The 15,558-nt window shown below is 48.2% G+C and overlaps 1 protein-coding gene across 4 annotated transcripts in view; it reads left to right on the forward strand.

Annotated features, from left to right (window-relative positions):
* Positions 1 to 15,558, forward strand: part of HDLBP (high density lipoprotein binding protein) — a 43,206-nt gene that overhangs the window by 24,291 nt on the left and 3,357 nt on the right. For 3 of the 4 annotated variants that reach the window (XM_006034879.3, XM_025216985.1, XM_006034880.3), the window contains exons 7-27: positions 580 to 795; positions 1,660 to 1,866; positions 2,164 to 2,271; positions 3,027 to 3,131; positions 3,398 to 3,476; positions 4,255 to 4,394; positions 4,970 to 5,074; positions 5,478 to 5,591; positions 5,968 to 6,054; positions 6,217 to 6,348; positions 7,388 to 7,606; positions 8,422 to 8,643; positions 8,885 to 9,103; positions 10,139 to 10,277; positions 10,804 to 10,949; positions 11,472 to 11,576; positions 12,166 to 12,300; positions 13,101 to 13,244; positions 13,545 to 13,730; positions 14,556 to 14,672; positions 15,372 to 15,500. In XM_006034879.3, coding sequence (XP_006034941.1) covers positions 580 to 795; positions 1,660 to 1,866; positions 2,164 to 2,271; positions 3,027 to 3,131; positions 3,398 to 3,476; positions 4,255 to 4,394; positions 4,970 to 5,074; positions 5,478 to 5,591; positions 5,968 to 6,054; positions 6,217 to 6,348; positions 7,388 to 7,606; positions 8,422 to 8,643; positions 8,885 to 9,103; positions 10,139 to 10,277; positions 10,804 to 10,949; positions 11,472 to 11,576; positions 12,166 to 12,300; positions 13,101 to 13,244; positions 13,545 to 13,730; positions 14,556 to 14,672; positions 15,372 to 15,500 — 3,054 coding nt within the window. The remainder of the gene's footprint in view (positions 1 to 579; positions 796 to 1,659; positions 1,867 to 2,163; positions 2,272 to 3,026; positions 3,132 to 3,397; positions 3,477 to 4,254; positions 4,395 to 4,969; positions 5,075 to 5,477; positions 5,592 to 5,967; positions 6,055 to 6,216; positions 6,349 to 7,387; positions 7,607 to 8,421; positions 8,644 to 8,884; positions 9,104 to 10,138; positions 10,278 to 10,803; positions 10,950 to 11,471; positions 11,577 to 12,165; positions 12,301 to 13,100; positions 13,245 to 13,544; positions 13,731 to 14,555; positions 14,673 to 15,371; positions 15,501 to 15,558) is intronic. The other variant, XM_025216986.1, reaches the window with a different exon arrangement.

A 15,558-nucleotide genomic window follows, 5' to 3' on the forward strand; every position in this document is an offset into this window, starting at 1 on the left:
GGGGGGGGGGTCTTGCTGGCAAAAAAAAGATGGATCCCTCAGCAGTGACGAGCAGCTCTTGTCCTGTATCTTCCCATTTGGCAGTCAGGCTTTAACTTGTATCCATTCTTCCAGGCTTTCCAGGATACTCTTCACTGGTCAGGGCCAGTGTGCTGCCAGCAGATGCAGCTCTTTCTTTTAGACTGTCCGAATAGCAGATGGATCCAGCTGCAGACTGACTTGTAGTAAAGGGTTGCTCCCTGGATGGTGTCTGAACACACTGAAATCTGTTGCTGAGAGTGCCATGGCTTTCTTTGGCCAGATGTATATAGGCTGAAGGACTTGAGGGTCATAAAAGTATTAAGAACCTAAATGACTACATCATTATCTGTAGTATCTTGTAGGAGTTGGGGAAAGGATGTACTGTAAGATCAGGTAAGCATGAAACTTTAAGAATGCTTTGTACTGATGGGTATGTTAGAAACAGAATTGATTTTGAGAACTTAGTCTTTGCTGGAAGGGACTTCTGAGCATACTTTACCCAGGATCTACCCATGGAGCTCTGTAAAGAGTCTGTCCTCTTGTTTTGGGTCTATCTAGGATAAACGTGCTGTGGAGAGACTGGATGTGGATAAGGTGTTCCACCCCTTCATCGCAGGCCCTTACAACAAGCTGGTGAGCGAGATCATGCAGGAGACAGGGACACGCATCAACATTCCACCACCCAGTGTCAACAAGACGGAGATAGTCTTCACTGGAGAAAAGGAACAGTTGGCCCAAGCTGTAGCTCGTGTGAAGAAGATCTATGAGGAAAAGGTATGGGTGGTCTGTAGAAAATGCATCCTGTTCCCTAACCTTACCTTTCCCACTTAATGTATCCTGTCAATCCCTTTGTATCCTTCCCAGAATGTAGTCCATCTTTTGGATCCCATCAGCTATGTTGACATCTCCTATTACAGAAGAGTGGATCTTTTGGTAGCTTAGGCTTATTTCCAGAGAAGGTGACAGATGTTTGACTCGACACATTTCCTGGAGTTGGCCGACTGCATACCGTTTGAGTTGTTGTGTTTTTAATCTCAAAGGTCTGAGTGGGAAGGCACAGAACTAGGAAGAAGGAGGCATTTGAAGGTGTGGCTTGAAGACTAGAATAGGCAGTTGCTTAACACAGCTCTGCATGTAATGGGCAGCTGAAGAGTGAATTTGGCTCCTGCTAACTTCCTACTAGCTGGCACTGTTCTGAAGTGCTCTCTCCTCAGCTAAGTCTGTATTTGTTGAAATCCTGGCCGTAATCAGCTTACGGCATGGTAGTCCATGTACTTACAGTGTTGCGGTGTCACCTAGAGGACACTATTGGGGATCTGGGCCTCATTGTGCAAAGGACTAAGTGTGTGAGTGCTTCTACCTGCTTGTGCTGAAAGGACTGTGCGCCACAGAGCATAGTCTAATAGTAGGTCTCATGCTTTATTTGAGTTGTAAGCATCGGACTTCCCTTATGAGACCTACCTTTTTAAAATATGGAAGAGTGTAAATTGCCCTGGGTTACCTTACAACCATCTTATTCATCCTTGCTTTCTTCCTTTCTGGGTGAAGAGTTTCACTATATCTGGTGGCTTCCCCTCCCTCCTCTCTCTTCCTTCCCTGCCCCTTGTGATTGATGCCCTAGTGCCTCTGCCCCCACAGAAAAAGAAGACTACGACTATTGCAGTGGAGGTGAAAAAGTCCCAGCACAAATATGTCATCGGCCCCAAGGGGAATTCCCTGCAGGAGATCTTGGAGAAAACTGGAGTCTCGGTCGAGATCCCACCCACTGACAGCAGCTCTGAGACGGTGATACTGCGTGGTGAGCCTGAAAAGCTTGGGCAGGCATTGACTGAAGTCTATGCAAAGGTAATGCTTACAGTGTAGGTCACCTTTTCAGTCTCCTCTTTATGTGCCCCTCCCCCCACCCTGCTCCAATAAGAAATAACTTTCTGCCCTATTCTGCCTGAACGGTAAAAGATTTGAGCAGATTCTAGAGCATCTGGAGGAGGGGGCCAAGGATATATCATGCTCTTGCCTGCAAAAGTTAGCTTGAGAATCCTGTACCAAGTAGGCTAGAGCAGAGGTTAAACTGAAGTAGGCCTAGTGTGTTGGGCAAGTTACAGCAGGCCTTCTTCATAATCATAATGTCTGTATTCTTCCTAGGCTAACAGTTTTACCGTCTCCTCAGTCTCTGCCCCTTCTTGGCTTCACCGTTTTATTATTGGAAAGAAAGGACAAAACCTGGCCAAAATCACTCAGCAGATGCCAAAGGTAGGGAGGGCATGGGATGACTTTGCTTACACTGCTCTATTCAGCAGCGCCTTTCCTTGAAGTGGCTCTTGCTGCTTTCTTCTAACCTCTTCCTAAAGCCTCTGGGTGTCTTGGAGCTACTATAGGACACCCTTTGGGGATGGATGGGGTTAGGGAAGAGAGCATACTTCCTGACAAGATGGTCTTTCTGTTGGGCTCAGACTGCATCCTGTTCCTCTAGTTTTATATAATTCTAATCTATTGCCCAGTAAAGTGTCACCATCTACATGTGTGCAGCAATTGCGCCAGTATAGACTAATTTACAGTGCTATCAGATAGTCTAGTCAGACACTACTATCTGCCAGTGGAGTACATTGCTGCGCTTAAACTCGCATGTAGACTGTGACATTAGGTTTACTTTATTCTGGCTCAAATTGCAGTGGAGTTTATTCATTTGCATTAATTGTACATGTATACATGGCTACTAAGTATTCATCAGTGTGGTGGTTATACTCTATGGTGCTGCAACCCGGGAGTTTCGGAGGGTGAGAGAGATGGTGGGTGTGTTGTGTAAAGTTGCTTTCAGTGTTGGGAATAAAAACTAAGCCATGCAACCACTGAAAAAGGTCACCTTCCTTTCAAACAAATAGCAAGATGGCATGCAAGTTTGCTTTGCTCCCTACCAGGAGTGGAAAAAGCCAGCCTTTGCCAGCAGTGCTGATTTGGGTTGTGCACTTACAAGTTCTTACTGGGGTCTGGTCTCATCTTATTCAAAGGTTCACATCGAGTTCACGGAAGGGGAAGATAAAATCACCTTGGAGGGACCCACAGAGGATGTTAATGTGGCTCAAGAACAGATTGAGGCCATGGTCAAGGATTTGGTGAGTTGGCATGTTACAATTCCTGGTAAAGGAATGAATTGCTGAAAGCAATGAGCAGCACAAACCAGAAATGTGTGTATGCGTTATAGAGCCTCAAGAACTTTACCCCTGAATTGAGAAGATACAGAAAGCAGGCAATATAGTGACTGAGTACTGGGGGGTCCAATATTGCTGAAGTCCAGTATTGCTAATGAGACACTATTCGGGGCATAAAATGCAAGAGCTTGTACCCTTCAGGCCAGCTAACATCACATGATTCTTTGCAGATCAACCGGATGGATTATGCAGAGATCAATGTTGATCACAAGTTCCACCGACACCTCATTGGAAAGAATGGAGCCAATAGTGAGTAGGAAGCCTTTTGATAGACAAATGCAAGGGGCCATAGAACGTTTCTCACCTTCATTAGACAGTGGCTGGAATTCTGTGATCTAATGATCTGTATTGGCTTAACACTTAACAGGCGCGATTCTGTGATCTGGTGATCTGTATTGGCTTAACACTTAACAGGCGCTCACAGGAAGAGCTCTTGGCTCGGAGGACACTAGAACAATGTGCAATGCAGTGGTTTTTGTTTGGTTTAATTCCAAGTTGTCATGGATGGCCTTCACACCCATAAACTCTTCTTCTCTACTAGAATGGAAAGATGCTAAAACTTCCCTCCTTTGAGTTGCTTTGTAAATGATGCAATGTGCTAATCATCTGCTACAATCCAAGATTAGCCCCTAAATTCATGTTTGTTCCTCAAGAACAAACCAACGTGATTTTATCTAAATAGCTGGATTATTTAGGTGGAGGGAGAGGTGTTAGGGGCATGGAGAATGGAAAGATGCTGCATTCTGGAGATATCCCTTAGATTTGTGGACACTAGGCTGTCTTTTGTAGTTTCTTGTGTAGCAGACAGGCCTGTTCTTGCTGACCTTCTAGGCTGGGAAAAGTTTTTTGCTTCCCTTTTTTTCCTATTTGTATTTTCTTATTTTCTCTGTGGAAAAGATAGAGCCTCTTTGGAGGCCAATTTGGGGTACAAGGTGTCCTTGTAAAACAAGTCCTTGTGTGAGGCCTGGACTGGCAAACAAGTTGTGATATGCTCATCTGTTTCTTCAGCCCAGTATTTGCCTTGCAGTTAACAGGATTAAGGACCAGTACAAGGTGTCTGTGCGCATCCCCCCAGACAATGAGAAGAGCAACCTGATTCGAATTGAAGGAGACCCTCAGGGGGTCCAACAGGCCAAGAAAGAGCTGCTGGAACTTGCCTCGCGTATGGTGAGTAGGAAGGTGCCATGGCTTGATCCTTGAGAGATCCCATTGGCAAAGCTCTTGTACCAGTACTTCTAACTCATGCTTGTGCAACAAGGGCCTTCACCCCAGCCAGTACTTGTGTGCCATGTACTGTGCAGCTGCTAGTGGCAGAGTAAACTTGATTCCTGTCTGTAGCTTTAGAGCAGGGATTGACAACGTTTTGGGGCAGAGTGCAAAAAACACCCACAACCTTGACTTGTAAAATGTTGGTGTGCAGGGGGGCAGACGGTGGGGGAGTCGTGAGTGGCCCAATTCTTGTTATGGCAGCACAGCCCCGACCCCTTCTCTGCTGTCCATCCCAAGGTACAAGTGCCAAGCAAAATGCCTTTAAGTGCCACACTCTGGCACCTGTGCTGGGGGTTGCCTACCCCTGCTTTAGAGCATCCGTCTATCATTCCCAGGTCACAGTACCTGTAGCTTGCCAGAGGTGATTGGTTATTTGGGAGCTGTTACTGTCCCATAATTGTCAGGTGTCAAACTGGGAAAATTGAAAGGTGCAGACTCTGCTGTTTAACATTTTGTGGTATATATTCTCACAGGAGAATGAACGTACCAAGGACTTAATTATTGAGCAGAAATTCCACCGAACCATCATTGGGCAGAAAGGCGAGCGGATCCGAGAAATCCGGGAGAAATTCCCAGAGGTGAGGCTCCCCAAGAATCCTGGTGCCTCTACTAATATTTGTGGGTTTCTCTTCATTTTTAAGTGTTAGGGTAACTGACTGCAGTTCTCTTTCAGCTGGCTGCAATGCTTTAGTGATGCCCACCCCACTCCCAATCTCATGGGTTTTAATAATACTGTAGTTGTGACATGGTACCCTGGCACGGAGTCCTAAGAGAACACATTTCTAACATTTGAGTTTGAGTAATGCCATTGTTTGCTGGCTACTCAGGTGTTCAAACTGTTGGCAAATGTACAGGGCATTCTTGGCCCTGTTGGGAATTCTTATAACACTCTTGAGGGGAAGGTTCCTCAAATATGAGGGCCTCGCTGATAATAACATTGAATTTTACATGATCTTGCCCTGAAGTGATTGCCTCTTGCAGGTTATCATCAACTTCCCAGACCCGGCACACAAGAGCGACATTGTTCAACTCAGAGGGCCCAAGAATGAGGTGGAAAAATGCACCAAGTACATGCAGAAGATGGTGGCAGACCTGGTATGAGAGCTTTGTCATCTTCCTTCATGGCTTGTGTGGTTTTGGGATGGAGAACTGACCCAACTTGATATATTTGGCACTTTAACATCAGAGTAGATGAGTGGGACCCCCCTATATTGTGGTTGATATTTTTTAATAAGACTTCAGGTTAATTCGGTGGAAAGGAGTTGGCTTCCCATCTTGCTGGCTTCAGTCTCTTAAGTGGCTGTACTTTTCTGATCTTAGTCTCATTAATCATAAGGTATTTAAGGGGTAAGAAAAGACTCTAACCTGGGTAAGAGTTTCAACAACAATAGAAAGCATGAGGCATTGGCAGGCTTGTTTAGTGTAACTCCATCTCCATAGCTAACTAATTCCTTTTTTCTCTATTTGGAAGGTTGAGAACAGCTTTTCTATTTCTGTCCCCATCTTCAAACAATTCCACAAAAACATCATTGGGAAAGGAGGTGCCAACATCAAAAAGGTGAGATGATCAGACTGGGTCCTCTGACATTAAATGAAGTTCCCTTAGCTCTTTCTCTTTCTGCTTTCAGCTTGGTTCCACATGCTCATCTATTTAAAATGCAGTTTACCTCCCAGAATGTCCTCTGGCACAGGCCACATCCTATAATGTATTTTGTTGCAGATCCGTGAGGAAAGTAACACCAAGATTGATCTCCCGGCGGAGAACAGCAATTCGGAAACAATTGTCATCACGGGCAAGAGAGCAAACTGTGAAGCTGCTCGCCATAGGATCCTCGCCATCCAAAAAGAGCTGGTAACTGGGGTCCTTACTTTTACTGCAAGTGTTAAAATGGGTCATGAGCACTTGACAAAACCTAGGAGACTCCAAGAGAACCAGGTGCATAAAAACAAAAGGATTATGAAGAAGAGCCCTAGAGACTTAATTGCTCTAAATTCTTGTTTAGCTCATGGTTTGAATCTTGGGAGAGAACTGGGGAGTATTTACCTAAGAGACCAGGTTCTCACTAATGGTTCTTGTCTTAGGTCTGACTATTTTTGGCATCCTCTTCAGGAGGGTCTTTTATATCTATCTTGGCAAGGTGGAAATCTTGAGTACAAACTTCTAAAATAGCAGTTAGACTAGGAGAAGCTGTGCATCGACTGAATTCTAGAAAAGTAAAGCTGTCTGACTAGTGAGGACGTTCTGCTGTGTGAACATATTCAGGATTTCAACAAGGCTAGCACCTGAGCTCTTTAGTAAAATCACCCTACTACTGAGGTTGCTTTACTTTGAAACCACCTTCTCCAGATAATTATCAGGATGATTAAAAATGGTGCCCTCAAAACCTAGCAAGGTATATCAAGGTGTTATCAGGAGCCTGCCCAGGCAAGATAAGTCCAGTATGTTCTCGTGTTCATCACTTATGCTGTGGCTGCTGTTCTCTATACTGAGGCTTTCATGCATTCCCATTAAGACTTCTGATGAGAATCTCTGCGTTTGCAAGTTGATTTATATTCTTTTCGGATGATGATGAAATGCACTAAATTCCCTTGTTCCCAAACTGTCCCCATGACATGGGAGGTAATGCTTTCTCAGCACAGTAAAGGGTAGAGGGAGACTGACATGTGCTGGCTCTCACAGCATCTGCTTGGCAGATATCCAAGTTGCTCTCTGCTCAGATTTGCTTTTAATAAGTAGCTTTGTGAACATCTCCCAGTGGCCTCCATGCCTGCTGGGAGATGAGCTGAGGAGACAAACAGGCTCTGTCTTTGTCTCTCTCCATCCCCAGCAGTTTCCTCCAGCAACTTGCCATGCAATGTGACCTTAATTACCTGGTGCTGTCTCCTCCTAGGCCAACATTACAGAAGTGGAGGTCTCCATCCCTTCCAAGCTGCACAACTCGCTCATTGGTGCCAAAGGCCGCTTTATCCGTTCCATCATGGAGGAGTGCGGTGGAGTTCATATCCACTTCCCTACTGAGGGCTCTGGCAGTGACACTGTGACCATCAGGGGCCCTGCCCAAGATGTGGAGAAGGCCAAGAAACAGCTGCTGCACCTGGCAGAGGAGAAGGTGAGGCCTGCCTTATAGGGGTGGATTAGATCCTTCGGCATGGTTATTTCTTCCTAGTGTGTTGCTGTTCCCCTCTGGCGTCCCATGGGAAGTGCTGGAAGGTATGGACAGTGCAAGAATTTTGAGTACTTAGTCATTCTGGAAACAGATAATTCAGTGAACTAAGTGCTCCAACTAGCTCCCTTTATTTTGATCTGGCTCTTGCTCAAGCATGGTTCTCTTATTTCAGAATGAAGAAACAGAAATGTTAACTTCCCCTTCCAATTGAAATATTGGTGTCCCTTGGTATAACTGGATGTAATTAAAGTCTCCAGTTGAAGGACTGACATACAGGATGGACTCTTAATAACAAAAATATCTCCAGGAAAGGCTTATGGATCAGATCAGCTCATCTTCTTCTTTATATTCTGGTTCATAGCTGCTGTAAAACAGCAAGTTGGAGTCTGAAGGGACATGATCTTACCCTGCAGGGGACTTGCCTCTTGTGCATAAGTGTTCCCTGGAGTGCTCCCATTTTCATCAATACCCTTGCTTAATGTTCTTGCAAGGTCATGTTGCAGCAAAGAAACATTTGAGTTGTTGCCTCTTAGCCTAGTCATACCTGTTATGATACCAGACTTGCTTCTAGTTTTGCTTTGGCTCCAAAAGCTTGAATTTCTGAGTTATTGGGCACTTGTCCCTCTCAGCAGACATGCATGTACCATGCTTATCCTGAAAAGTCTGCATGTTCCTGAGGCATGTTAAATGGTATATTCACGTATGTTTGAGTATTCATACATGCTCTGTTCTCTGCGGGGGGCTCTGTTTCTGTGCAGCAAACAAAGAGCTACACAGTGGACCTTCGCGCCAAGCCAGAGTATCACAAGTTCCTGATAGGCAAAGGTGGTGGCAACATCCGGAAGGTGCGTGATAACACAGGGGCTCGTATCATCTTTCCCACCTCTGAAGACAAAGATCAGGAGCTCATCACCATCATGGGGACTGAGGAGGCTGTCAAGGAAGCTCAGAAAGAATTGGAGACACTCATCAAAAACCTGGTGAGGAAGGAACTACTTCTCTCCTTCCCTCATGCTCCTTTATGGTGAAGAAGGTATTACTTGGCATCTGCCATCACTGAACTAGCTAGGTGGCTTGGAGTTGGGACAGAACCTCCATAGGGTGGGGTCTGTGGGAGCTTATGAATGAAGGACCTGGTTAAAGGTTTGTTTGTTTGTTTTTAAACGCAGAAGTGGAGTGTAGTAAGCATGCATGGCTGTTCTGTGTCCCTTTTGTCTGCAGGATAACGTAGTTGAGGACTCCATGATGGTGGACCCCAAACACCACCGCCACTTTGTCATTCGCAGAGGGCAGGTCCTGCGTGAGATTGCTGATGAGTATGGTGGTGTGATGGTCAGTTTCCCCCGCTCTGGCACCCAGAGTGACAAGGTTACCCTTAAAGGAGCAAAGGATTGCGTGGAAGCAGCCAAGAAGCGCATCCAGGAGATCATCGAGGACCTGGTACTTGTCCATCAGGCGTAGCTTAGGCTTGCCTCAGGAGGGAGCCACTTAACAGCTCTTCCTTGCTTTAATTGTTCCTCCTCTTTGCCTCTAAACCTCCCCTCTCTAATAAGTAGAGTCTTGATTTCATACAGTCTTACAGGCCTGAGGAGCAGCAGGCTCATGTTCACTACTATAGCTCCTATGTCCTATCTGGGATGCCTTGCCCTGGTACTGTTTGTGACCAGGCTTTAGCCTGTCTTGGGGTCATAGTCTGGGAAAGCTGCCTTTGCTGGGAGTTGAGATTCCTTTGAATCCCTAACCCAGGCTTTTTCCAGGAGGGAGTATGGGATGGGGTAGTTTTGTCTGCCTTAGTAATACCAAAATTGGGACGGTCCTCCCTATGCCACTTCACTTGCGGTCCCAGCAGAAATGTGGACGTTGATCCCAGTTCACACCATGCTATTTAGCCCTGTAGTTTCCTGGGGGTGGGGATAGAATTTGTACCTCTTGCTGTCCTTTGTTAAAGGGCAGCTTTATCGTGCTCTCAGCTCAGTAATGTACTTGGGGGCTGGTGACTCTGTCCCTATCCTGCTCTAAGGTGCAGGGAGCCCTTCGAGCACTGGGTGCAGTTGGGGTTTTCCTTCCTCCAGAAGTGGACCAGTCATGTCAGTGGGGGCTCTTGGAGCAGACCAGCAGTTAATGACCCTGCTCTTCCTCTGGTCTCCTTAGACTGTTACTGTTCAACCCTACTGGGCAGCAATCTTGAGAAGAGCATGGGCACAAGAAACTTGAATTGAGGTCTCTAACTTCATGGAGGGGTGGGGGGGTGCAGCTTTAGATTTCAAAGGCTAGCCTTCTGCCACTGAAATGAGGATTTTGACACTCTTGGGAAGAAGAGTTGTTGCTGTGCACCGTGGCCCCCTCTGATAGCTTTGTCCATATGGACTTGTCTGGTGGCAAGTGTTTGCCTGCTGTGCATTGACCAAGCAGGAAGGTGGGCAGTACAATAGGCCAGCCTGGGTCATTCAGGCTCTTCCTCTTTCATCTGTGCAGGAAGCTCAGGTGACAACTGAATGCGCCATCCCCCAGAAGTTTCATCGCTCCATCATGGGCCCCAAAGGCTCCCGGATTCAGCAGATCACTCGGGACTACGGTGTTCAGATCAAGTTCCCTGACCGAGAAGAAAACCCAGGTATGGGGTAGGGAGAAAAGTGATAGGTTATGTGCCAGGAAGAGGAGGTGGGATGAGCACAGTATGACATTGGTTTGGTCTGTTAAATAAAAAATTAGGCCAGGTGGAATTTGAGAGACTTTTCTAGGTGCTAGATCTTAAGGGGAAAATCTTGTTTCAGAGGAGCAGCAGTGGGCTACAAACAGAGCTTGTACTGTGGTGGCTGTAAGGACTGATATGCAGAAAGAACCCATCTTGGGCTGGGGAGGGTCTAGTCTGGGCAAGTCATGGCAGGTTTGTTGGCAAAGGCTGTCCAAACGCAACTTCCAGTCCAGGATGGAGCTGAGGCGGAGGTGGTGCTCTCCGGAGACAGCTTCATGTGCAGCAGTAGGGCAGTCTGCAGGAGCTTGATGTGGTGGATGTCATTCCTGTGCTCAGAACTGGGTGTCCTGGGGTTTTACTGAGCAAGGTGGAAGACGTATGCTGTTGTGGGAGGAATGCCAATGGCATAAGCAGTTGAGTGCGGAATCCTGTGTCACATCCTTAGCCCCTGCCACAGAGCCAGCTGTGCAGGAGAATGGAGAAGAGGGTGGAGAGGGCAAGGAGGTGGACCTCAGCTCACCAAAGAAGTGTGACATCATCATCATCTCTGGACGCAGAGAGAAGTGCGAAGCAGCAAGAGAGGCTTTGCAGGTATGCAATGCTGCTGGGTCTGGCTGGAGTCCTACTGCTCCTCTAACCTGCTCATGCCTGGAAGCAGGAGACTTTGACTGGCAGAAGTCTGAGGCCATAACCACACAGGCGTGCTTTTGGGGCTGTGTGGTCAACTGTATAGCAGGCAGGGAGGGGCAGTTAAACTCCACCTTCATATGTGGATTTCTTGGACTGATGGGTCTGGAGAAGGGTGCCAGTTGACCCCTGTATAACTGTGAAGCTATAAAGAGCCCAAACACTAGTGAGTTCTTGAGCCATGGGGTTTTACTACCAGGCTTGTGAGAGCAGTCTAGGCACATCAGTCAAGCTGTGCTTGCTGTTCCTAGGCTGAAATGCTCTAGCTTGCCCCATTTGTTAGACTGAAGTCCTTGTCTTCCCTAGGGAGTCTTTTTGGTCCGTTTGTTCAGGAGTGGGTTTATACTGTTTGCTGTGGTTTTCTTGCAGGGTTTTGCCCAGTGTTTCTCTCTGGTAACCACTGTGGTCTCCCTTTTGCCCCTGCAGGCTCTGGTTCCTGTCACCATTGAGGTGGAAGTGCCCTTCGATCTGCATCGTTATATCATAGGTCAGAAAGGAAGCGGAATCCGTAAGATGATGGATGAGTTTGAAGTAAGTCGGGTTTTATTCCTATCCCTCCTGGATGCCAGACTTGCCCCTAGCAGACATTGGTGTGTTAGACTGACAGGGCGTGTACACAAGAGTGATTACTTGGAAGCCACAAGGACATTAATGTAATGTTTGCCCTCTCCTAGCCCTGAGTACCAGATGCTGTGCTCTAGTTCTGGCAGGGATCAGAGCTGGATATTGGGGCTTTCGTGTCTGGTTCAGCATCACTCAAGGATGTGACTTAGCACCAGCACCAGTAGTGATCATCTACATCCTTCTGGCATGTACAGTGGGTCAAGTTAGCTGCTGTGGGTGGAGGTGGGACACTTTCTGCGGCACCCAGTGCTGGAAACCAGGCTGGGTGGATCAGGGGGTTGATTCCCTCTAATAGTGGCCATTGGGCTGTGCTGCTCTAATGCCCTTAGGCTGGTGCCACATGTCAGGGGTAGCACAGCCCAAAGGCATTGACAGGAGGCTGGCTTTGGTTCTTCCAGGCTGGGCTACTGGCAGTGTCATGCACTGAACAGTGATCTTGAGCTGATGTGCTGTCTTGCTGTGAGGTAGCAGTGACTGTAGGTGTCTGTCATTTTAGGTGAACATCCAAGTCCCTGCCCCTGAGCTTCAGTCTGACATCATCACAATCACTGGTCTGGCTGTGAACCTGGATCGTGCTAAGGCGGGGCTGCTGGAACGAGTGAAGGAGCTGCAGGCAGAGCAAGAAGATCGGGTAAGATTTGCCCTCTTGCCCGGGACGTCCACACCCAGTTGGGGCTGTCTGGGAGCTGGCTGAAGGAGGCAGGGAGTAGATAAGCCATGTAAACAACTGCAGGCCAGGATTTGAGCATTTCTCGAGTAGCCTGATTTTGGAGAAAGCAGGGCAAGACTGGTCTCCAAGCTCCACATTCTCCCCTGCCCTTCCCCACACCCGTACGCCTTTAGTGACCTATGGACAATCCAGTCTGAGCATAGACAGTAACATGACCGTGGGCTTCAGTCATCTGAAGATTTCCTGCTTGTCCAGAGGAAAATGGAGACGCTAAGTGGAGTTGGGATCTTCAGGCTTGTCCAAGCACACCTGCCACAAAGCAGAACCTGCTGCAGAATGCATGGTGTCCATTGTTGGGAGTCTCCCTGCTGGCTTCATTGAAGTTGGGATTTTGTGTAGAAACTGTTGCCCCATCACTGAGGGCTAATCCATCCTCCCCATCCTTGCCCATAGATGTAGGATGCAGCGTATCAATTCCCTTTTGGTTCCTCTGCCCCCCAACTCCTGGGAAAGCAGTGGCAGGAGCTGGCAGTGGCTTGGCTGCTGTGTAGGCCCCAGGCAGATGCATGTGGCTCCAAGGGCCACCATTTTTGGGCAGGGTTCCCATATTAGTCCAAGTGGGACAGTTCTGGACATGTTGTGGGCAAGCATGGTACTCCCCCTGCACTGGCCTAAGTGTATGATGTCCCCCGATGTGGGGGTGGAGGCCTGATGCCCTTTAACTGGATAAAATGCTGGAGGGTTTGTTTATCTTATTACAGGCCTTGCGAAGCTTCAAGCTGACAGTCACTGTGGACCCCAAGTACCACCCAAAGATCATTGGAAGGAAGGGGGCAGTGATCACCCAGATCCGTACTGAGCATGAGGTCAACATTCAGTTTCCAGATAAGGATGATGACAACCAGGTGAGGACTGAAGGATGCAAAAGACCTCCTGGAGCTGTGGCTGCAGACATGCATACCACCACCTTCCTTGCTGCTGCTTGCTGCAGGAAGTGCTGGTAAAGGTGACAATAGTTGCTTCCTACAACAGGCCTGCCTTCTTGGTCTTACTGACACTGGTCTAACTTCCTGTGAGCCTACCTGGGGAGCCCAGTGGGATGGGCCTCCTATAACACTTGCTTTCTGCTCAGAGGTTTGGGGTGGGGATTGGGGTAGGTTCTGTTCCCTCCACATATATTGATGCCCTCCCTGTGTGTCTTCCAGGCCCAGGATCAGATCACCATAACGGGCTATGAGAAGAACACGGAGGCTGCCCGAGATGCCATCATGAAGATTGTAGGTGAACTGGAGCAGATGGTCTCTGAGGATGTTACTCTGGACCATCGCGTCCATGCCCGCATCATTGGAGCCCGTGGTAAAGCCATCCGCAAGATCATGGATGAGTTCAAGGTGAGCTGCTGCTACTGTGGAGGATGGTGGAGCTGAGCTGGCTTGTAATGGACTGCAGCTGCTGGCCCTCCTATTTCCCCTCCTGCTGCCTGGTTTCAACCAGAGCAGGATCTCTGCAGAACTTGACCGCAGTATCTGAGTCTGTTCCTTTCTGGATCTGGGGCAAAGCATGTAGCTGGGGCTCCAAATGCAGTAAGAGGAAGTTCTTTCCACTGAGTGTCTAGCAGCTGTGGGCTGGGTGTATTTTAATCGCACATACCCCTGAAACGTTGCCTCTGCTCCTCCCAGCCTGAGGAGATGCTAGCAATGGCTTGAAAGGGAGGATAAGATCACTAAGGATGCTTTGGAGTAGCAGCTTTTTCTCCTCCCTTCCTGCCCCCCACCCCCATCTGCTTGCTGCCACAGCAGCTGCTCGAAACATGAGGAGTGGCTGTGGTTACCTACTCAGGCTCCTATGATCCTCAAACAGACACCTCTGATGAGAAGGGTGATCTTTGCCCAGGATAGGCACCATGGACTGGCTCTCCTGGTACTACACTACTGCACAGCTCTGGACATAAAGGGGATGCCAGCAACTTCTGGAGAACTTTGTTACTTCTGGCCTCCAAGTTGCTTGGATTCTGTTCTGCTGGGAATTTTTCTGCTCCAGATCACACCTCCTCCAAGTGGGTTAGCCAGAGGGGCTTGGTGTGAGCCAGTGTCAAATTGATCCTCTCCAGGGCAGTGCTAGACTAACCATGTAATGTCAGAGCAAGGGCCCTCAGGGAGGGGTTCTGTAAAGCTGCTGGGACATGGGTAAAAAACCTTTGCTGTCCTGTGTTCCAGGTGGATATCCGCTTCCCACAGAGCGGGGCTCCTGATCCCAATTGTGTGACTGTGACAGGGCTCCCTGAAAATGTGGAAGAAGCAATTGATCACATCCTGAACTTGGAAGAAGAATACGTAAGTGGTGGGGAAAGTGAGGGCTAGGGGACTGGTCTCTGAACTGGCTTTAGCCTGGCATACTTCCTTGATAGCAAGGAGCCCAAGTATTGTCATTAGGCCTAAACTCCAGCTCTCCTCGTCTTGTTTGCAGTGAGCCCAAGCTAGCACCACTGGAAAGTTAAAGGGTAGATGGGTCCATCGTGGACTTACCATACACAGCCCTGGATGTTTAAATGGTTCTCTGGCCTCCTCTCTTGGGGAGGTGGAAAAGAAGGGCTTCACCATCTCCTACTCCAGCATTAGCCCAGACTTCTTGCATACAGGCTCTACATATGGCAAGTTCAGCTGTTTTTCTCTAACTTGCCCAAGGAAGCTGAGAGCTAGAGGTGAGTGGGTGGGCATTTGAGCCCAAGCCCAGCATACAGCCCAGTGGCGAGCTTCTGGAACGGAGACCAAATGTGAGGGAGGTAAACTACTGAAGTCTGGCAGAGGCCTTTTGGATGGGTGTGTGGCATGCCAGCAGCAGTAGAACTAGGGGTAGGGGCATGGAAAGGAGACTGCATTGTTGTGATTGGGGAAACACTGTCATCACAAGCAGCAAGGATAATGTGGAGCCTCCTACTGAGCTTTGGCTTCTAATGCTAACTTGTGTAGTGAGAGCTAGATCTGGGCACATGGCAGGGTTGTGCTTAACAGGGCTGTGTCCTGTGCCTGCAGCTGGCTGACGTGGTGGACAATGAGGCAATGCAGGTGTACATGAAGGCCTCTGCCCATGAGGAATCCAAGGCCCCATCCAAGGGATTTGTGGTGAGAGATGCCCCATGGGCAACTGTCAACACGGAGAAGGTGAGTGCTGATGCTGACACCCTTGTGGGGGCCGTCTGGCTGCAGATTGTGCCTGCTG

Source organism: Alligator sinensis, unplaced genomic scaffold (assembly GCF_000455745.1).
Source record: "Alligator sinensis unplaced genomic scaffold, ASM45574v1 scaffold863_2, whole genome shotgun sequence".
Classification (NCBI taxonomy): domain Eukaryota; kingdom Metazoa; phylum Chordata; order Crocodylia; family Alligatoridae; genus Alligator; species Alligator sinensis.